At 33.2% G+C, this 23,896-nt stretch overlaps 1 protein-coding gene, 3 long non-coding RNA genes and 1 pseudogene across 5 annotated transcripts; 3 read left to right on the forward strand and 2 right to left on the reverse strand.

Moving 5' to 3' along the window:
* The first annotated feature begins 1,028 nt into the window (after positions 1 to 1,028).
* LOC145167551 (uncharacterized) lies at positions 1,029 to 1,692 on the forward strand. The gene is made up of 2 exons (XR_013741223.1): positions 1,029 to 1,132; positions 1,535 to 1,692. It is a non-coding gene; the product is annotated as an uncharacterized LOC145167551 (long non-coding RNA).
* Positions 1,693 to 1,942: 250 nt separating this feature from the next.
* Positions 1,943 to 2,620, reverse strand: LOC145164863 (uncharacterized). Its single transcript, XM_079083528.1, has 2 exons — positions 2,385 to 2,620; positions 1,943 to 2,300 (listed from the first exon to the last, which is right to left on the reverse strand). The coding sequence occupies exons 1-2, from the start codon at positions 2,618 to 2,620 to the stop codon at positions 1,943 to 1,945; spliced, it is 594 nt and encodes a 197-aa protein (XP_078939654.1).
* A 6,869-nt stretch (positions 2,621 to 9,489) lies between these two features.
* LOC145164864 (protein FAR1-RELATED SEQUENCE 5-like) lies at positions 9,490 to 13,226 on the reverse strand (annotated as a pseudogene).
* A 507-nt stretch (positions 13,227 to 13,733) lies between these two features.
* On the forward strand, positions 13,734 to 14,637 carry LOC145167552 (uncharacterized). Its single transcript, XR_013741224.1, has 5 exons — positions 13,734 to 13,816; positions 13,924 to 13,976; positions 14,167 to 14,252; positions 14,336 to 14,423; positions 14,528 to 14,637. It is a non-coding gene; the product is annotated as an uncharacterized LOC145167552 (long non-coding RNA).
* Positions 14,638 to 15,640: 1,003 nt separating this feature from the next.
* LOC145167553 (uncharacterized) lies at positions 15,641 to 17,171 on the forward strand. Of its 2 annotated transcripts, XR_013741226.1 has the most exons (7): positions 15,641 to 15,702; positions 15,786 to 15,870; positions 15,958 to 16,006; positions 16,561 to 16,644; positions 16,714 to 16,763; positions 16,849 to 16,927; positions 17,042 to 17,171. It is a non-coding gene; the product is annotated as an uncharacterized LOC145167553 (long non-coding RNA). The 2 variants fall into 2 exon arrangements; XR_013741225.1 differs by having other exon boundaries at positions 16,714 to 16,927.
* The last annotated feature ends 6,725 nt before the right edge of the window (positions 17,172 to 23,896 follow it).

Raw genomic sequence — 23,896 nt, forward strand, 5'->3', positions numbered from 1 at the left:
GCTGTATTAATGAAAAGAGGAAAATTGGGACCTAGATTCATTGGTCCATATAAAGTTATTCCACGAGTTGGGAAGGTAGCATATCGCTTAGAGCTACCAGAACAATTAAATCAGATACACAACACATTTCATGTGTCGCAATTAAGAAAGTGTATGGCAGAAGAAACCTATATTGTGCCACTTGACGATATTCAGGTAGATAACAGACTTAACTACATTGAAAAGCCTGTTGCCATTATAGATCGAAAAATAAAGACATTACGCAACAAGGAAATAGTAATTGTTAAAGTACAATGGCAGCACCGACGTGGAACAGAATGGACTTGGGAACCAGAAGATGAAATGAAAAAGAATTATCCCGAGTTCTTTTTATAAGGATTTCGAGGACGAAATCATTCCAAGTAGGGGAGAATTGTAACGCCCCGTTTTCATTTATAAATAAATAAATAAAGATAAGTATTTATGTCAAAAATGTTTATAAAATTATCATAAGTTATATATAAATATATAGTAGTAAATTTGGTGTTACAAATAATCAAAAATGTGTATAAAAGATTTAATGGTTATATGGTTTAAAAAGTTATAATTACATTTAATAATGAAAGTAAAAATATATTTATTTTTAGCTAAAGTGATCTAAATGAAAGTTGTAGTACTCGGAAATACCTACGCATGAAAAAAAATACGTCGAAAACGGAACTCGTATGAAGAAGTTATGAAATTTTGAAGTTTGAACAAAAATCTCGAAATGAAATCCGGCAGCCGACCACCGGCCAGAAAAGTGGCGAGTGGCGGCGCGTGGCGGCGAGTGGCGGCGAGTGGCTGGTGCCATTGGAAAGCTGACTCGATTTCCTTCAAGATGGAGTCGGGTCCAATAGCTCTAGGTGCGGTATTGAGTGCCAGAATTAGGCCAAAAGTAAAAGAAATCATAAAATAATAATAATGGAGAAATTAGGTCATGAATAAAATAATCAACATTTTTACCTATAAATAGAGAGGTAATTTTCCTTCATTTGGGAAAGAACAACAAGTGTAAATTATAGTCTTGATAATCGAGAAGATAAATCCCGAGAGGCTGTTAAGTGAATAAACTCGAGAAAACAAACGTTCGTGTTGCTGTTCTGCGACTAAGGTGAGTTTTACTATTCTATATGTGATACTCATGTATGTAGTTATTATAAAACAAGTTCATGTGAAGATATTATGATAAATAATATTTACCATTATTTACTATTGACGGTAATTATGTGTAAACATGTTATATGTGTAATTTTTACTGTTGACGGTAAAAATGTTATGCTATATATTATATACTAGTAAATGTTATTACTATGATTATTATATGACATACATGATTAACTACTGTAGTTAAACAGTAGATGTTTCAGGATTACTGTAGTAAAACAGTAAATATTTCAGAATTACTGTAGTAAAACAGTAAATATTTTTATAATGATTATATGCATGTGGTAAAATGTATAGATTGTGAACTCACTAAGCGTTGGCTTATCAGATATTATTAACATTTTTACAGGACCCTCTGGGGTAAACAAGGGGAAGAATCCAGCTTGACTATCGTGGCAACCGCATTACTCTTGAAAATTATGGATAAAAGTCTTCCGCTGTTTATTTCAATAAATCATGTTTTATGTAATAAAGTTTAAACCTGGATTTATTTGTGTTTATTTAAAACTCTTTAAATGTCATTATATTATAAATGAAGTTTTATTAATATTCAAATGGGGACCAAATCAGATATTTTATTACTGTAGTAAATATTTATTTACCGCAGAAAAAAAGAAAAAAAAAAAAAAAAAGGTGTTACAAGTTCCTTGCCCTCGTGTGTTTTTCTTCCCTATTAAATTCACTTGAAAAGCCGCTGCTTCACCACCAACTCTTCTTGAACCTTTAGAAATTGCTCGTTGTTGCTCATCTTCGGTCACTAGATGGTATATTGCCCCAAGGACGGAGCTGGCTTCATAGCAAGTATTTGTGTACGGATGATAGAAAAATCATCATCGAGTCCCATGAGAAACTCATAGATCTTCTCTTTTTCTTTAAGTTCACTCAATCTTTTTCCCAATTCGCAGTCACATCCGTCACACGTGCAACGGGGCATGGGAAGAACAAGCTGCAATTCATCCCACATAGCCTTTAGTTTCGTGTAGTAAGAAGAGACAGAAGATTCATCTTGTTTGGTGGCATTTAACGACTGTTTCAACTCATAGGCACATGGTGCTCCCTCCTTCTCGAATATTTCTTCAAGGTCCTTCCAGATTTCGGCTGAAGTATTTGCATATCTAACACTGGTTCAGATGTCTTTCTCCATGGCTGTTGTCATCCATCCCTTCACCATAGCATCGACTCGCATCCAAGCCATGTACGTAGGTGCTGTTGATTCCTGCTTCTTGACTGATCCATCGACCAGTCCTATCTTATTCTTTGCAAACACAAAATTAGTCATCTCCTGCTTCCATTCATTGAAATTATTGTCGTTCAATATGTCGTTAACTTGCATCTGTTTCGGGTAGTCAGATGGGTGGATATAGAAGGGTGAATTGGCATCGATAACATCTCCGTCCTTCTTGCTTCCGTCTCCTTTCTCCCCCGTCATGATCATCGTTAACCTATGACCTAACGGATCACATGCTCTGATACCATAAAAGATCTAATTGAGAATTCGTGCACTGTTTCATTCATTCATTACGTAACAGGTTTTGAATACAAAAGCAAACAGGATATATATATATATATATATATATATATTCTTGATCAAATAAGAAGTGAATTATTTGTAGGAAGGTAGGAAGACACACACACACACACACACACACACATATATATATATATATATATATATATATATATATATATATATATGGAAGTTATCCTACGGTTAAATAATGAAATATGATAAATACGTTACAACTTGCAACAAATAATAACTTTCATTTAAATGATGAATTAAGATAAGATAAATACGTTAAAACTTATCTCTTTGTTATCCCTAATATGATCACATGTCTTTATGTCTTCCATGCCCTAATTTCCACCCAAAAACAAAGTCGGCATCGGTGATTGATAAAGAAAAATCAATAGTTTAAATGAAAACAATCAAATTGAAGATCATGCTCTACGATATTGAATTTCTAGTCGAAGGGTTTATACCAAAGTTCAATATTCCTCTACGAATCCGGTTATACACAACCATAATTTTCGCCCAAAAAAATCATTCATATTTGCAAATTGAAAAAGAAGAATCGATGGTTTATTATTGGAGATTGGATACCATTAAATTGGAGATATTGTACTACGGATTTTTCCGTTATGATGGTTTTACAAAGATTGAATGGCTGGTAAAGCTATATAAAGATTGGATGGTCGAAGGCTTGATACCGAAATTCAGCAAACAGATACAATTTCCTGTGGGTTTTGAGCTGGTGTTAGAATTTTTTTGACTAATGGAGTATCCTGGTGAAGCACAACCTCATACAGACTCGATGGGTAAGTACTATTTGATAATCTTATTAGTATTCACTTGTTGTGAACAGGACATCAGAGTATTCATTATTTATGCAAGTTATATACATTTGTTCTTAATGATAGTAGTGGTTAGGTGTTTGAGTGAATCAAGTGTTTTTTATTACTGTATATGATGTGAATTTAGTGTCCTAGTAATAAAACCTAGGTAGCAAAGTGATTATCTTAGTAGAAATGATTCTGGTTACCAATGCTTATCTGTCAAATGAATCCGGTTAAACAGGTTTTTGGTATTAGGGTTGTATAAGTTATATTGATAGTTCTTTAACTGATTCAAAATACTGTAACATATATTCAGTTTTTTGTCTTTAATTTTGCATTAATAATCGTTTAAGTGATTTATTTTTATATATTTGGTTCTAAAGTGACTACATCAGATACTTATTCTCGAAAGCGTCCAAGTGATGATGATGACGATTTTGTAAACCCGCCACGCTTTACAATGCCGATACAAAAGATTGTGAAAAAGCAAACCATAATAGAAAAGCCAAGATATGTGGAAGATTCATTAAGATGTTTGAATACCAGGTTCCCTCCAGAACACATAACCAAAACCATGGCCTTGCTGAATGAAGATCAACAAAGATGTATACAATCTATTGGATTTGGATCAGCTCTAAATATGCAGTTAGAAAAGCTACCTCGTAGGATATGTTACTGGGTCGTTGACAACTACAACCCAACTAGCAATTCCATTTATGTACAAGACCAAAGACTTTTAGTGACAAGGGAAAGAGTACACGAGATATATGGGATTCCAATAGGTGACATACCAATGTCTAAACCTTCTAAAGCAAATTCTGAAAATAAGGTTGTCAAACTTTGGAAATCCCAATTTCCAAAAACAATAAAAAGAATACGGCTAACACATGTTATTGACATGATAGTAAAGGATACACATGCTGGTCCATTTTTTATCATGAATTTTCTTGTGTTGTTTGTGTAGGTGATGATTGAGTACTCAACGATGGGGACTGTCAATCAAGGGTTCTTGGAAAATATTTCGGGTGATATGGATATCAAACAACTAGATTGGTGCAGATTTGTTGTATCATGCTTGAAATCAAGCCAAATGATGTGGAAACCCTTGGACGATAAGTGCGTGTACACCGGTCCCATTGTATTTCTTCTGGTAAACAAATTTCCTGAAAATCAAAATATTATTAAAGATGCTTATATATATATATATATATATATATATATATATATATATATATATATATATATATATATATATATATATATATATATATATATATATTCTTCATCAACATATTCTTTGCAGTTGTTTTACCTTAATTTTACAAAAGTTGAGGATGGGACAATTCAAAGTCCAACTGCTGGAATGATTCACTAGACAACAGACATGTTGAAAAGGAGGGAATTAGAAGAGCTATCTAAAGGAGGTTTTGGAAATGTAACCATATCATTACAACACATGAACATGAACCGCACTGAACAAGGTATATTCGAGCATTTTCAAACTATTTTTGTGGTATCAAACAAATAAAATGTACAAAATATTAATTCACAGACGATAATTACAAAACAGAAGATGGCGAGGATGATGATGTTGTTGGATCTGAAAGAGATTGCATATCTCATGATGGGTTTATTGGAAATGTAGTTCAAGAAACATCAGAAAATGATGCAGACAACAACTTGAAGGTAAAAAGCATTCTTTTTATAATTACTGATTCACATGCTTCATTTATAAACTGATTCAAGTTACGATGCCATTTTTTTTATCAATAGCATTAAACATGGTAAACATTATGATTATAGTGATGGGATTTAGGTACAACAAATAAACTAGAAAACAATTCCTAAGTTTACATGCAACCTACTTTGGATCTATGTTTTAACTATTGAACATACAACTTTGAATTGCAAAACAAGAACCCTAGAGGAGAGAGGCTAATTTCGAAATTAACAAACTAGGGTTTAGGGTTTACACACCTTTCAATTGTTATAGCAAACAATTGATATTCCCTTGATCTTGATCTTGATCTTCTTGGAAGCTTTAGCACCACAAGTGTAATGCCTCTAATGGAATCACACCCAATGACTAGCAAGAAGGAAAGTAGAAGAAGAGAGAGGAGAGGGAGTATGCAATTTCGGCCAAGGTATTCTTCCAAAGAATGAGTACCCTAAAATGTTAGCCAGGAGGCTCCTTAAATAGTTGAGGGAACTAGGGTTTAGGGAAAACCCTAGTTATCCTTTGCTTTAGAGCCTAAGCAAGACCCAAAGGCCTTATCTTGGACCCCTTGGACGAATTCTCTAGGGTTTCCCCTAGGGTTTTCGTCCACCCCCTTCCAAGGGAGTTCTGGATCCTTCCATTCAACTATCAGTTAATTGCAAACTAGTCCCTGCACTTTATAATTAATTCTTTTAACCCCAAAATCAATTCTGATTAATTTCTGGCTAACAATTAATTAAACATAATGATTTCTAATTAATATATTAATCTTTTAACATATTAATAAATCATTTATATTAATTCATTAATCTTATAAATTAATATTTCTCCTTTCATAATTTCCTTGTCCAGTTGCTAGGTTAAGGGCAACCCAAAAGGACTGTGCTGCTATCAATTCAAGTACATACCAATTATAGTTATGGGCTTAGACACCTAATCCAACATATAGTGCTTCATTTATAAACTGATTCAAATAATTTTTATTTTATATTCTTTAATTTTTAAGCTGATTCACCTAATTAGTGATTCAAGTGCTTCACTTTTTGTGACACTTGTGAAAATTATGCTTTTTAGTGATTCATTATAAAACCAAAATGAATCAAGTGCTTCATCACATTTTGATTCACTGATGCAAGTGCTTTTTAGTGATAAATTATGCCATTTGTTTTACTGATTCAAGTGCTTCACTTTTTGTGACACTTGTGGGATACTTGTGAAAATTATGCTTTGCAGTGATTCATTATAAAACCAAAATGAATCAACTGCTTCATCACATCTGTTTTACTGATTCCAGTTCATATATTGTCACAATATTACTTTTATAGCATTCTACTTATGTTATGCTTATTCCCAGGAAATTATGAGGGAAATAAACTTCAATTTCAATGCATATCACATTGCAAAGAGAGCTATAGATAAGTTGTTGATGTGAGGTATAAAGAAGTTTCCCGATTCTGTCGAACTGCGCATGCTAGTAACAAAAAGAAATCACGAATTCAATCTGGCATGGCCAGATTTTTCAACTTCCGATGATTCTGATGATGGGACAACTTCCAATGGCACCACCACACCTGTTATGCATTATCAACAAAATACGACCGCAACTAAAGATGATCAATTTCAGGAATCAACAATGGTGGATGATGATGATGCAGTTGCTGATGTTGTGTGTACACCTTTTACTCAAATTCTAAACGAAGATACTTTTGACATGCTATTGGAATCAGCATTAGCTACCTCTATTAGGCATTCAAGTCATCAAAGTCTCACTAATTCGGATCATCGTGAACCAAATATCAAAAATGATGATGTAAACACTGTTCCTGTTACTATTGTGGCACCAAGACGGTCGAGAAGATTGGTTCAACTAACCGACAAACTTAGATCACCTCATTATAGGAGGGCCGTTGATCCAAACCAACCAATTAGATCAATTGAGGAGAGAGTGTCAGGTTGGATTTTCGCAGGGCTGGAAGATGAATGGTACATTTTCTAAATTAATATATCCCTTCTACATTAAACAAATAATCACACTAACTATATAGATATTGATGCGAGCTTATTTTGTTTTAGGGATCTTGTATTTGAAACAATGTTTGGAGATAGTGGACATCGGGGAATTTTTGAGAGTATGATTCCTGGATCCAAAATCCATGGAACAATGATTGACATTTAGGCTACTATTCTAAACCATCTAGAACTGCGCAGAAATAAAAAGTCACCAGCAAGGATGTTTTTATCATGCACACTCCTGGTAAAATTACACTTGAGGTGTATACTTACTTTAAATGATTCAATAATATATACATTTTAATTGTAGAGCAACTTCATACTGGATGAGGCGATTTGCATAGAACAACGATACAAAATGTTCGTTCATCGCATGAATGAACATATCGAAAAGTTCAAGCAATGCACAAGCTTTAATGACGTGGACCTTGTAAGTCATTTTCATTACACTAATTCACTTGTTTTAGACATACTGTATTCAACCAATTTTGTTATGGACATCAGGTATTCTTCCCGGTGCTTGAAAACGATCATTACTACCTTATTGTCTTTGATTTCAAAAAATCAGAATGCGTAATAATAGACAACATTTACTCTGAAGAGTCGATTGAAGTAATTTATGGAAATGTGCCTAACGATCTGGTAAGGAAATTTCATTTTAATTTAACTTACCCATGATCATATATTATATTGTAATCACCTATCATATTTATTCCAGAAAATATTGTTTACTCTGTACATCGACGCTTTGAATCATCCAAAAAGAAATTCAATTAAGCGTGCAGTCAAAGTTTGATTGTCCATGGCGTGGATGACAAAAACGAACTACATAGATTGTAGAGTATTCATTATGAGGCACATGGAAACTTATAAAGGTGAGGATTTGGATAAATGGAATGTTGGTTTGGAGCCTGAGTTCCCAGACAACGATGACCAACAGATGCAGTTAAATGAATTGAGAAAAAAGTATGTTACGAAAATTTTGACATCTGATTTAAACCTTATCAAACCATCTCTGCACAAAAAGTTGGCATCATACGATAAGTTATCTGATGTCGAAAAGGAAAACTTCAACACCGAAGAACATCTCCAACGGATTGAGCGCAGAATCAATTTGTTTTATTAGATTTCCATTAACCTTTCAAGCATGTTTTATGCTCTATTTTATTTGGCTTTGTTTTTGATGTGACAATGATTCAGTGTTTTGTTATCTGTTTTAAGTGAAAATGATTCAGTGTTATCTTATCTGTTTTAAGTGACCAATCTTTCCTTATTACCGTTTTCATTAATTTATTATGCGTTTTTGATGATTACTATAATTTCCCCTATCAATATCGTTTATGATATTTTTGATATCAAATTCGAAACGAAGTTACAGTCTTTGATATTTACTGCACTTACCTGTTCAATAACATTTTTGTGATGTATGTATTAATCACATGGATTATTAAAATAAAGTTAAACCTTAAGACTCAAGTTGATTCCTTTTATTACTTAGGTTGTCATGAATTTCATGTAAGGAATACTTCTTACCACTTTCATCAGTTTCTAATTCATGCCATTAAACTACATATGCCACATAAAGTAATTCTCAAGTTTGTTAAGGCATCACTTATCATATAAGCATTAGAGCTACTATAACATGTGATTTAGACATATTCACTTACTGTCTTAATACATTACAGCTACTATAACATGTGAATACATTAACTAAACTTATCATGCAAGAATTAGATCTAGTATAGCATGTGATTTACACAAATGCACTTACTGACTCAATACATTAAGTAAAAAAATTTAGCTTCATGTCTTACTACTTAGTGTGTTATATGGACAGAATGAAATATTGGATTCATCCAAAAAAGTTGGCTTAATTTATTAACACTCTTACCATTTACAAATATCGCTACCATGTCAGATTGAGTTTACTTATTTTTTGACCAATCCTTTTAAGCAATAATTAATATAGTTAAATCATTTTTAATTCATGCCATTTAACTAACATATGCCACATAAACAGATGCTCCATTTAGTTACGACATCACGTATCATCTAAGCATTAACGATACCATTACATGGATTCAGGCATAGATAGTAATTTATTAAAAATAACACTTCTCCAATTATCTGCATTTATTCTTGCAAGTACATTGCATAAATGTAGAACTCAAAGATTCATTTTTATTTGTAAAATAAATTTTTTTTCTTGAAAACTTAATAACTATTTAGAAGAAGAAACATTAGCTTTTTTTCTGGCAAGTATGAGCATTATGATCAACATACTTTCCGCATCGTCCACATTTTCTCGAACCCTTTTTAGCATTCAAAATCGCATTCTCTTTTTGGCCTATCATCCTTTTCTTAATCGATGCCATTATCTCTGTTTGAACTTCAAAGAACACAGTTCGTGTGAATGTTTGAGCTGCCTCCTCTTCAATCAGCAGTTTAGTTATAATTTCAGGATTCGTGTAACGCGAGTCATGATTGTTTTTACGTTGAACAAAACGATGTGTTTCCATTGCCGTTTCAAAATGACTGACAAACTCAATTAAGTGCAAATCTGCATTTGTCGTCAACCCGTAGAAGTAATTCTCACCTTCCGATCTTGATGTCGTTCGCATTAACCCTGATAAGTGGCAATCCTGAAAATAAGCAGGAATCCATTTAACTCGTATTGCAAACATTTCGTGAAACCAATTGTTACTATTTAAATCGTATTCATCCATTATTGATTGCCATTCTATATCAAACTCACTTGCACTGATTCGTTCATTCCATATAAGACTGTTTAAACATTTCAACACCCCCGTCTACATATGTGAACCAAACTGAGAAATCAAAAAGTAATCATCAGTAGATAAAAATATGTCATTTCAGGTTTACTAACTTAGTAGTTCAAGTATACCGATTCAACAGAAGTTACTGATTGTGCCTCAATTTCAAATGAACTACATTAATACTCACACATACATACGATTCTAATTGGTGATTCAATTTTGAATATCTTAGTGATTCAACATGACAAGATCAGTTTTCCAACATATATGAATTTGGTTTTAACTAACTATTCAACTTTCAAAAAAATTTCCCCTTACTTTTACAATTCCACTCTGATAAAATATAATAGATACCAATAATAATGATCCACACAAATAATGCATACAATGTATTATGTGGGTATATTCTTTACCTTGTCGGTGAACTTCTATGATATGTGCCACATACACAATCGATGCCTACATGATGGTGAGAAAACAGTTGGAATCGCTTGCTTGATAGTCGGGTCTTGATCTGTCATCAACATTGCTGGTTCCCGTCCGAAAGTACTTTTAAAAGCCATTAACAACCATTTATATGATTCTATTGACTCACTAGCAAGTAAGCCAGCTGCAAAAGTGACACATTTTTTGTGATTGTCGATACCGGTAAATGTCACAAAAATCATGAAGTACCTGTACAACAAATAATACGATATGAATTAAACTTGTTATTACTCACTATAAGTTCATATGATACGACCAAACCGAAACATGATAAGTTTTTAATAAGTAAAGCTACTACATACTTGTTTGTTCGGTAAGTAGCATCGAATCCGACAACATCTCCAAATACAGAATAATTATGTTTTGCTTCTTCATCTGCCCAAAATAACCCACATAACTTCCCCTCACTATCCACACAATATTCAAAAGTAAAGTCGTGTAAATACTCCTTTTTTTAGTAAGCTTCTCAATTACCATGTCCGCATCACTCTCACCAATATATGTCATCATATCCCTTTTCAAATTCTTGCATTCAACTTCCGTTGCCCCTACATTTGCAAATCCACCTTGTGTTTGCTTCAATATCTTGAATGCTCTAATTGGACCAATATTTATATCTGAAACATCATGTACAAGTTGTTTCTGATGATATGTAAGCCTCTTGTTACTTTTCAAAAAAACAAAATCTTCTGGATTAACTAGTTCATGTGTGTGTTTCTCCTCAAAATATTTGACCACCCAAAGATTTTCATCATTAACCTTCAATCGGATACAAGCTTTACATCGTGTTCGGTGACTTGGCCGATTACGACGCTGTTTGCTCCGGTCTTTCAAACTATCAAATGAACGTTTTTTTTCTCTCCCTCCCTATTACATACTATGTACCTACGTGAATAACCATCTCCCTTTTTCGAATGCTCTGTAGTTGCCTTTCGTATTTCAAACCCACTATTGCGTGCATATTCTCTGTAAAATGCCATAGCTTCATCATACGAAGGAAACACTTGCCCTACATATGGTTTCAACTCCACTTCTGGTGTCCAACCTTTTTCCACAAGTTCTAGACATTGAACCCCATCAGACTGAACACTTGTTGGTTGCGATTCAGACATATCTGTAACACATAAAAAGATTTATGTCAGATTCATGTAAAACACAATTAATAAAGATTACCAACTTCAAGTTATCTCCTGATGGTTTTATTGGAAATGTAGTCTAGGAAACAACATAAAATGATGCAGACAACATCTTTAATCTAAAAAATGATTCATTTATAAACTGATTCACATAATTTAAATCTGACGTTATTTGATTTTTATACATATTATACGCGCTGTAAAATCATTGTTTTTATACTTACTGATTCAAGTGATTCAATTCAAGTGCTTCAGTTTTTGTGACACTTGTGTTTTTTTTAACTGATTCATTAAAAACACCTAAACGAATCCAGTGTTTCATCACATCTGTATTACCGATTCCAGTACATATTCAACTAACCGAAAAACAGGAGACACAAATCATATTTAATTAAAACCTTTCTTTAGCATTTTTGTAAGTCAAGAAACAGCTTGCATTAGTTATCAACTTCGTTTATAACATGATTGAATAACATAAGTAGCATCACAAAATGTAATGAATCACACAAATTGTCACTAGTTTCCTAGTGTATAAAAACATACATCATATTGAATCAACATATTCACATTAACATACATTTAAAAACTGCATTCTTTAGAGTCAAATACAAATAAAAAAACAAAAACAAAAACAAAAACAAAAAAAAACGTGAATCAGTAAACTTATTTAACCAAACATGTATACTTCTTTCTTCGAATTATGTTTAACGAATCTGTAAAATCATTGATTAATAAGTTGAAGCTTCTAACCTTTGATGCGTCTTCTTCTCTTGGTTGTGAAACGTGAATCAGTAAACCTCTGCCTTTTGAATCTGGAAATCGGTGGATGTATATGTGAGCTTCTTCACAGAGGTTGGTTGCTCTTTATATCATGCGTAGTCGTTCCAAAAAAAACCCAGACAAGAAAATAGGCAAAAAACCATTTTTACTTTGTAACTGATGACAGTCTTTAATATCTACATTGGAAACGTGACTTACTCCTACCCATTTTAAAACCACTTACTTAAATAAATCCTTGGCTCCAATATTACAATTATTCCCTTTATGAATCATTAATTACTATTTTTTCTTACCTTCTTACCATCTGTGATTATCCATTCACCGGAATAATCTAGATTCCTTTAGAATTATCTCAATACTAGAAACCTGACCTATAGTGACAGAATTTGCGACGGATTCTTTCTGTAGCTAATCAGTGACAGTTTACTAAGGGATCAGCGACGGAACCCTCGATCAAAATAATTATAGTATTTTAGAAAGGTATTAGTGAGGGATCAAGGACGGATTATCTAAGATTTTATCGACAAAAAACCCTCCCTCGCTTAACCGTCGGGAAGTAAAACCTCCCAGCCAGGGAACAGCGACCGATTGCAAAAATTAGAGGCCTTTTTTCCTTGATCTCGCGAAACCCTCGCAGAAGATCTATGCCTTTTTTTTTCATTCCCCGCTTTTCTTTCTTTTGTTGTTCCCTCGTTTTATTCTCATTCCCTCTAAATTCTTCAAAAAGCGAACAATTTCCTCCCAAAGCCCTAAATGACCATCAAGTCTTTCCTCCGCCCCGGAAATCGCCTCCACCATAGTCGATCTGCATCGCTCCTCTTTGAAGCCTCTGAAAGGAAAACCTAATCAGAAATCACATCCTTGTCGGCTTTCCTCTCGGTCCGTCTCCCTTCCTTGCTGACTTGCCACTTAATTCCTATCTAACGCCTTTCGATCTATTGGTTCATCATCGAACCTTGATCCTAATCTTAGCCAATTTCCCAAATCACTCGTAAATTTTAGAAAAACTCTAGTTTTGAGTTAAGTTTGGTCATTGTGTTGAGTTTAATTTTAGATTTATGGATTGTTGAATCCGACATGGACTTCTGCAAATTTCCGTTGATTTACTCTGGTTCTTTGCATTCGATTGCAGGTAAATTAACTTACTACAGGCTAATACATCTTCAAAAAATTAGGGTACAGAGGATGACAAATTGAAAATTTAGCATGTAAGTAAAGACTTTAGCATGTAAGTAAACCTATAAATTTATTTGGAAGTAACTTGGGGATTGACTATTTTACCCTTTTGATACAAATATGATACTTCAGATAAACAGCACAGAGAACAGGTATGTGCTTCATTCGTGCTTCAAAGGACACAGCTATAAACAGTGATGGAAAGAATGTTGGTAATTAATTATAATCTGTTATCACCCTTTTTTTTACTATTCTTACTTAATAGTCAACTCAAAGTCAACTAAATAAACTCCACTCTTCTTTTCTCATTTTTATTTAGGAGAGTATTTCAAACCTTGTATGGATGGTATGGAAAACAAAAGTCACTCTGCTGTAAGTGTATATAAATCTTTACATCTTTTATCAGTTTTGCAATCTTACTTTCTCTTTTTTAAGCTTTTTTTTAAAACTTCTTTCGTTTTGTGAGCCATTCTCATTTTATAGATTATTCACTTTATATGGTGAGAATTTTGGATTTCTTTGCTTTGAAAGTGCTGACATATATATATTTTTTGGTTTCCAGCTTCATGGTGCAGAAGCTTTTCTCTTTTATTGATCAGACCTCAGGAAGTTCTTCTGCCAGGTCACTTGGTTACAATATATGTTAAGGTAAAACTCAACTACATTTATTTAAGCATACATACATTATGAAAATATGGAAGAGTAGACAATCTTTTCCTGTTCATTTTCAGGAAAAGCTTCAGGAATGGCTGCTAAAATCTAAAAAACTACTTCAAGATGAAGCTGATAACAGAAAGAAAAACTTTGAGTTTGGAAGTTGTATGTTCCATTCCATGTCACTCTATAACTTACTCAAACTCTAGATGTTAAAATATTGTTGATCTAAATTCTTGTTTTTGTTTTTTTGGGTTTAATTATTTCAGTAGATGATGTGAAGAAGGCATTTGATAAGAATCCTGCAAAACAAGTCGGTTCAGCTGTTGAAAATATGTTGAAGACTGGAAGATTGGTTACACAGTTGACTCTTGATCTGAAAGAGGTACTCATTTCTTTAATAAATCTTGTAGAAATTGTTTAAAAAATTTAACTTTGGGTAATCACATTTGTTTGCTAGAAAGCTGGTATGCAGTTCAAGCAGAAAGGCTTAATTTTCTCATATTTTTGTCACATTTTAGAGTGGTTCATAGAGGTTCTTCACTTGCATGACTTCGTACTACAAGTGTGCGCAAATTGTTGCCAGAGTATGTAATTTAAATTTAAATCTTTTTTATTTTCTTTATATATGTTTTTCTTTCTTACTTTCTCAGTATGATCCTTTTTCTCTACTTATGTACAGGACATGGGGTTTTGTATGCATGCATGACACGCCAGATGGCGCTCCATGTGGACTGCTGAATCATTTGACTGCCTCATGTCGTAAGTTCACACATTTTTTGATGTTTTTTTTATATCTAGAATTTAAAAAGTGTAAAGAAATAAATGAACTGGATTCCTATTTCTAAATTCATTATATTCTTGATGCTAATATAATAGTTGTTGTTCTCTTTATACGTATCACCTCATATTATGACTCGGAAGAAATAATCATAGATTTCTCAAAAATAAACATCCATCTTAAATACTAATCTTTATTTATTAATTACAAATGTCATTGCTATTGGTATTGGTGGAAGCTTTCTTGGTCCATTGTTTGTGCACACTGCTCTTCAAACTAGTTAGTTTCTTCAACTCCATGTTCTTATTCTTAATTAATCTTCTTTTTGTATTGTGTTGCATTATAAAATAAAATAAAATAAATCTTATTATCATAATTTCTTTTGTTAACTTACAGATCCAGAAGCTAGTAAATCAGCTAATCAGCTGGAGGACGCCAACTTCGCTTGTAAGTATACATATTTTGTAATAAAGTTCATAAAGCCTTACAAAATCATGAAATTTGTTATAAATTTATGATTGAGATGCTTGTAATTAGGCAATGATTTTACCATATCTTGTTTTTTTTAACCTCCAATCTGTGTATTTTCTTCGGTCTTTCAAAATGTTGATCCAGTTGATGTTGCAAGAAATATTATAGGCTTGGATCCCGAGACAACTTTAGGTTCATATTTTCCTTTGTAATTCATTTTATTTCAAACAACATTTTTTTTACATAATTAATGTTATTTTCTTCTACCACTACAGTTGTTGTAGTTTCCAAGACTTTTACTACAGCTGAGACTATGCTGAATGCAAGGACATTCATGGAATGGATCTCATCTACTTTAGGGTAACTAAACCATTTTTTTCTTCCTATTATACCCTTACTCTTTATGTTCTCTTACATAACTTGGTTGCATTTTCTTTGCTGTTTAAGGCCACAAGCTGTTTCAAAGCATATGGTTGCTGTTAGCACAAATCTCAAGGTTCTTTTTTTCTTTCTACCTATTACAACTCATAAATTATTAAGTATTATTCATCATTCTAATTTTTTTATATGTTTTTCTTTGAAATCCATTCATGAAATGGTAAGTTTAAAATCTAATCTTTAAGAGTGATTTAAAAGAAACAGAACCTTAGTCAGGTACCATGCACATGCTATTGGTAGGACTAGGAGCGGTAAAATAGTCCAATAAAAGACTTTAGCTTTATTTTACATTCTTTTAAACTAAAACCTCTCAATTTGTGTCCATCTTCCATATCACATGAAAGTTTAGTTTTATTCTTAATAAGCAGCCCTCAGTCTTTCCTGTTGAATGTCCTTGAAGTCATTCTAACTAATACTTTGCAAAAGACATTTATACCCTTGTTTATTCTATGACTAAATTCATTTTCAGGGGCTCTTGAGTCTGTTATGTACATTCTCATTCAATATATATATATATATATATATATATATATATATATATATATATATATATATATATATATATATATATATTACCACTTTTATCTTGTTGATAATATTTTTTTTGGGTAGAATGATAGGAAATCTGCAACTTTGGAAAGAAAGATGGACAAGCTGTGCGAATCCTGAAAACGATTTTACACAAAAGATACTAAGGTAAATTGTTCTTTTTACTACTTTTACTTTCAAAATTTTCAGCATTTGATTTCCAGAGTTATTGATAAGGTTGGTTGCATGCGATCAAAAAAGGGCCAATGGCACTCGAGACCATGAAGGTTAGTTCTGTAATTTTCTTCCTAATTTAAAATTATGCATCCATTTTTATAAATGCTTATTGTGCTATTAGTTTTGGTGTGGTAGATGGCCCATAATGTTCAATACAAATGTTCAAAGATAAAACCCCAAAAGAGAAATTTCTGAAGACCAATATGCAAACACGGTATTTTCTTTCACCAACATGTTTTTTCATATATTTTTTGGTCGGAATCCAATTCCATTCTAGTCCTGCATTTAGTTTAGCTTCCAACAAACACCATGTCACATTCCATTGCAGGATAAAGTAAGTAGAACTTTGTTAGCCTAATTCCATGGGATTTAACGGGAATCGGAATCCAATTCCACTATGATCCTTCTTTCGGATGCAAGATGTATGTAGAAATGCAAAATATGAGACGAAATTGAGATTATGGTACATTATACATGGAAATAAAATATCAATCAATATTAAACTTTGATATTTGATGATTTTGATCCTTTTGGTAAACATTGATATTTGATCTTTTTAGATGTTTTGTTAAAATTTGATAGTTGGTTTTGGTATTTTAATATTAGTGATTGTATAATTATGTGATGTTTTTGGTATTTTATTATTGTTTAGTTTGGAATTGTATAATTATTTTATGTTTTTAGTATTTTTTTTGTTTTAGATTTGTAATAAAAAAATTAATATTATACATTTGCGAGGGATCAGCGACGGAAACAAAAAAAATCACATCTAAATTTTGTTACGGATCAGTGACGGAAATAAAAAAAATAACATCTAAATTTTGCTAGGGATTAGCGACGGAATATAAAAGACAGATGTAGAGGCTTGCTAGGGATTAGCGACAGTATATAAAAAGACAGATATAGAGGTTTGCAAGGGATTAGCGACGGAATATTTATTTTGTTTTGTCGCTGATGTCCTAAAATAACGGTATTAAGGGAGCAATGTGCGATGGATATTCCGTCGCTAAATTCGTCGCAAGGAAAATCAACTCCGTCGCTAAATCCCTTGCTAAGCCATTAGCCACATTTTATTTGGCAATGGAGTAAGTCTGTCACGGATCCATCGCAAAAGACCTCTAGTGACGGAATAGCGAAGGATTCATCCGTCGCTAAAACCCATGTTTCTAGTAGTGTCTGTGTGAAGAGAAAGGGTTGTGTGCTGACAAAGTGTTGTGTGCTGAGAAAATGTTGTGTGCTGAATCCAAGTTCTGGGTGAAACAAGAAGATAAGCAACCTGTGTGGTGAAGCCTGTGTGGTGAAGCTGTCATATGTGGAGAAGCAAGACAATGTGAGGATAAATAGATCTGTGTGATCAGAAGACGAGAACTCTTTACGCCTGCAAGTGTGAAAAATCAATTTGCTATGAAAAATCAATTTGCTTTGATCGCAGAGAAATACATGGAGATATACATATATACATACATACCGAAACATTTGCTTCAATACATTTTAAGATGAGTACCTTTAAATCTGGCAATGAGACATACACATAGGTATGTTCTGCAAAAAATTTTAATATACATATGAGACCGTTAATAAAAGAAAAAACTAAAATGAAATAAACAAGACGAGCTAGATTTATTATGTGTTTTTTATGATTACAAAATTACTTACCAATACAATATATAGGTATCATTCATTTGAAAAAACCAAGAAGACGGTTTCAGCTACTTAGTCTAAAAAATGGTTGATTTCGAGAAAATAACATTATTTAACATGTTTTGGTTTTTGGATATATATATATATATATATATATATATATATATATATATATATATATATATATATATATATATGGGAAAAGGGAATATACATTACAGCCCCACCTAAGCTTAGGTACTAAACCTTTTGAAAATACATTGTTTTACTATATAAAGATTACGGTTAATGGATTCACGATTAATACTTCAAGATGTAAATTCAAGATCGACACAATAGGGTTTAGGGTTTAGATTTAGGGTTTTGGGTTTAGGGTTTAGGTTTAGGTTTAGGGTTTAGGGTTTAGGGTTTAGATTTAGGGTTTAGTGTTTAGGTTTAGGGTTTAGATTTAGGGTTTAGGGTTTAGGTTTAGGGTTTAGGGTTTAAATTTAAGGTTTAGGGTTTAGGTTTAGGGTTTAGTAATGTTCACTTGGGTGAAGTAATAAACGATAATTGAGGAAAGAAAACAGGGATGGTAAAACGATAATGAAAGAAAGAAATGTTGTGGAGGATGATATATTTACCAAGTGAAACCAAACCGGGTATATCTAGCATGTTAAAACGACATACTTTAGAAGTTTAGTACCTAAGCTTAGGTGGGGCTGTAATGTATATTCCCTATCCCCTATATATATATATATATATATATATATATATATATATATATATATATATATATATATATATATATATATATATATATATATATATATATATATATATATATATGATGTTATTATATGTAGAATTCAAATTTCCTTATTAGATACCTAATTAAAAAAAACGCTTAACTAATTTCAACTGATGTGAAAAAAAGATGATTAATAATAATTTAATATTAAAATTGGTTAAAATAAAAAACTACATAGTCCGTGCTTATGTTGTCCAGGGGTTGATTCGCATGTGGTGGCTGCCACCTAGAAGGTGCAAAAGAATATTAAAAATAAAGAGTTAAACATTACCTACCGGCTAATCCCTTCTATATTGTGGAGTAAACGAGTGATTAATTGCATGTTGGCAGCCAACTAGGAGATGAAAAAAATATTATAAAACGTTAACCTAAACAATGGCTGAAATCACTATAAAGAATGTGTAATATCCGGATTTCCAGGTATCATAAATTGAGTATTTATTTTAAGCCAAGGAGAGGGACTCGACGAGTTGACGCCTAGACTCGTCGAGTAGGATCGCGATTGCTGACTAGGATTAATGAACGGACTCGACGAGTCGGCAAGTGGACTCGACGAGTCCGCGCTGTGGACAGAAACCCTAAATCCTCGGGCATGTGCCCTATTTAAGGGATCTTATGGCCCTCATTTGCGGCCACCTTCAGCCTTGAGAGCACCAGAGAACCTGAGAGCATTGTGAGTGAGATAAGAAGCCATTTTCTGCATTTCTAGTGTGATTTTTACAAGAAAGAAGGAAGGAGGGCAAGCTAGGCAGATTGAGGAGCTCAGATCTGCTATCATTTGATCAGAAGAGGCTGCCAGAGGTATAAATCTATGCTCATTCTCGTGTATATGGTGACCTACTTAAATCTAGGGTTTTCTTATGCCTTCTTTAGCTTGGATTCGAAGCATATGAGGTCCCAAGGTAGAATTCTTCTTAGATCTGGACCTTAAGAGGTCCAGAGAGTCCTAACCATCCTGCTTTATGCTATCCCTTTTGAGATATGAGCCTAGGTTGCCATTTTAGAAGCTATTTCATCAAAAGAAGCCCTATGAGTGTTGCATGAGCGTAAAGGTCGGACCTTTACGTAATTATTGTTTATTGGAAGGTCAGATCTATAGGTTAGAGAAGCAGATCTAACCTCAGAAGGTCATTTGAGAAATCTCATGGACGAAACTCGCCGAGTCCATGAGCGGACTCGACGAGTCGGATCGTCTTGCACCACGATTCGTGTTTAGTGGTAACCCGTTGAGAGAAAGGTTAACTCGACGAGTTGAGTTAGGCTTTAGGAGGATTCAGAGGACACGTATGGACTCGCTGAGTCACCCGAGTGCACTCGACGAGTCTAGTCAAAGATAGACCGTTGACTGGGGTTGACTTTTAGGGTTTAGTCAACATTTGGGCATTGGACCATTGGAGGGGTAAAATGGTCTTTTCCCCTTCTGAAAGAATATAGGGAGGGATTTAGTCTAGCCTTCGAGAGCCGTGTTAATTAGAGATAACTACTTTATGTGATTAGGCGGAGGCTAGATCAGATATTCGAGTTCGAGACCTTTCCGAGATTACCCGAGGTGAGTCTTCTCACTATACATTACCTAGAGTGGTAACTATGTGCAGACCGAAGGGTCTTATGTGTTATGTGTATGTTAAGCTTATGTGAATTGTGATATATGTATGCTATGTGTTATGTAGACCGGACCAGAGGGTCCAACGAGCTAGACCGGACCGGAGGGTCCAACGAGCTACGGGACTGGAGGGCCCCGCTGAGACACATTGATCGGAGGGTCATACCGAGTTATAGCCTCGAGTGGCTTATGTGTTGTATGTGGTATATTGGGGAACTCACTAAGCATTATGCTTACCGTGTTATGTGATATGGGTTTCAGGTACCAGTGAGGATCGCGGGAAGGCGCCGGCATGATTTGTACATACTGGAAGAAGAGTTGTTGGAGATTCTGGGATTTGTTATTATTATGACATTTGACATTATGAGATTTTGAGAACTATTTTACGAGTTTTATTATGTTGAAAAATGAAAAATTGTTTTGAGAATTTACGTTGTTACGGAATGGTACTGAATGTATTTTGTGTTGTGAAAGTAGGTTTACTTTTATGTAAATTTTATTTTGCTGTTTTGTGATATGAGCTAAGGTTCTGTTTTGTTTGAATGCGTATTTAAATGTGAGTCAAGAGTATGTGATAGAGTGTTTGATTAAACTGTGAACGTTAGTGTGATTTAAGTTTGAAAAAAAGAGTACATAAAACCTTAAATGGTATATGTTAACTCTAAATTGCTTCCAATTTATAAATTATGTTACATGATTAAGATTGAAATATGTATTCCTGTTAGGCGCATACCTGTGTATTAGAAAATAAAAATTGTAATAATATAGATGTGTTTATGTAATTGTTATGTAGGAGTTAGTAATATGTGTTGTTTAATGATGTTAATACTCAATTTGCGGAGTTATGTTGATGCTTTAATGAATGTGTATTCATGGTCGAATGTGTGTAATCATGCATAAAAATTCAACATTAAATCAATGTAGGATCGTATGGTATTACTTCTAGGGCCATAGTTTGATATTGTAAATTAATAAGTTAAGCAATGTATATGCGTGTATGAATGGGTGAAGGAGTAGTGGTGAATATGATATTTGTTGTTTTTTTCAAGTGACTTAATGAATGTGGAAGTGAATGAGAAATCTGTAATGAATGTGTATTCATTTGTGAATATGTGATTATGTGATTGTCTAGTGTGTTATGATTACATGAATTCATGGATAAATTGGGTGTATACAAATTGTATTGATTAATTTGTTATGAATGTGTATTCATTTCTGAATATGTGAGTAAGTTAATGTTTATTCTGTTATGATTACAATAATTCATGGATAAATCTGTTTATAAAATTTGTAAAATGTAAGAATGATTAAGTGATAGTCTAGTGTGTTATGATTACATGAATTCATCTATAAATTGGGTGTATACAAATTATATTGATTATTATGTTATGAATGTGTATTCATTTCTGAATATGTGAGTAAGTTAATGTTTATTCTGTTATGAGTAAAATAATTCATGGATAAATATGTTCATAAAATTTGGAAAATGTAAGAATGATTATTTTGATAACAATATATAGGGTCATCTAGCGTACGTGTAGTTGAAGGAAAGAATTCTATGATGAATGCGGGGAAGAAAGGGGTAGCTAGTAGGGGACGAAAACTAGAATTACCCAAAAAGACAAACAATGGAAAATCATATAAGAATGACAGAAGTGATGATGATTTTGTTGAGAGGAAAAATAAGATGGATTCTGAAAAGAATGAAAAGAAAATGAAAAGGAAAAGGGTTGACAAGAGTGTTAAGGATAAAAAGGTTAAGGTGAAAGGGAAAAAAGTAATTGGATCTCAAAAAAATGTAAAGAAGGGAAGGTAGGAACTGAATTTCAAAGGTTGAGTACTCGTATATCTCCGAATTCATTGTATCTAGCCATTAAAAGTTTGTCAAAAAATCAGAGAGAAATGGTACGCAATATAGGTTTTGGATCTTTTCTGGGAATGAAGATTGACACACTACCTTGAAAGATAGCATATTTTGTTGTAGATAGCTTCTCAACAAGTTCTTGCTCCATAAGGGTTAAAAATGGTGAAGTGGCCATAACAAACGAGACAGTAGAAGCTATGTTTGGACTTGCGAATAAGGGTTTGGATTTTAACACACTGGATGAATGTGATGAGAATGATCCTTTGCTTGAAGCTTGGAAAGGACAATATGGGAAGGGAAATTATTATAATGGGAACTATTTGAAAAATATAAGGAAAACAAATGTTGCGGATGAGAGGTTTATGCTGAATTTTTTGACGTTATTCATTAACACTTTTGCTGAAACAGAGACAATGGGGTCTTATAGAATTAATTTTATTGAGAAGTTAATTCAATGCAAAGATGTGTCAAGGATTAAATGGTGTGAGTACATAGTAAACTGTTTAGAAAAAAGCAATAATAAATGGAGGCCAAACGACAAAAACTGCTACTTCACAGACCTGTTGCGTTACTAATGGTATGATATTCAACATTAAATTAATCTGTTAAATTCTATTATCATTAAAATTTAATTTTAATGGAAAAATTATTGAATATAATTGTGCAGATGGCGTATGCAGACAGAGTGATATGTGAAGATGTAAATTTGCAAAGGCTTAGGCCCTTCATCACAGAAATTGATTCAGAGCACCTAAGAGTTTTAGAAGAATATGAAGTAAGCAGGGGTGTATTTGGAAATCTAAGTTTAAGGGAAAATGTGGATGGTGTGTTTTATGATGAGATGATGAATCAAGATCATTCAAAAGATAGATCAGTTGAGGTAAATAGATTTTACAATAAATATAATAGTAATAGTATTTATTTTATGTTAGTGATTGTTAATTGTATATTATTAAAAAATATTTGAGTGTTAAAGTAACATTTCATTGATTTTTATTGTAGGAGAGTTGTGGGATTATTGAAAGTATGGTAGGAAGGTTGGTTGAGCAGAAAAAGGTTGTAGAGGCAAGTAGTTTGATGTGTATGGAAACGCATCCGAATAATGATAAGATGAAGGCAGCGATTAAGAAGGTTGTTGACATATTTAATGGGACAACACTAAAAGCTTTAATTGCTGATGGGCATGAAGATAGAATGGAGGTTGATGGTACGAGTGTGAATGCAACAGAAGGAGAAAAATCAGCTGAGGATATGGACCTAATGATTACCAATTTGACCAACAAGA

This window comes from Lactuca virosa, chromosome 3, assembly GCF_052849685.1.
Source record: "Lactuca virosa cultivar CGN04683 chromosome 3, Lactuca_virosa_CGN04683_v6, whole genome shotgun sequence".
Taxonomy (NCBI): Eukaryota; Viridiplantae; Streptophyta; class Magnoliopsida; order Asterales; family Asteraceae; genus Lactuca; species Lactuca virosa.

Excerpts from the sequence above, each read along its gene's own strand:
- LOC145164863 (XM_079083528.1), bottom strand. The coding sequence starts at position 2,620 with ATGATCATGACGGGGGAGAAAGGAGACGGAAGCAAGAAGGACGGAGAT. Across the intron at positions 2,301-2,384 it reads CAGGAATCAACAGCACCTAC|ATATGCAAATACTTCAGCCG; the intron begins GTACATGGCTTG and ends AACCAGTGTTAG.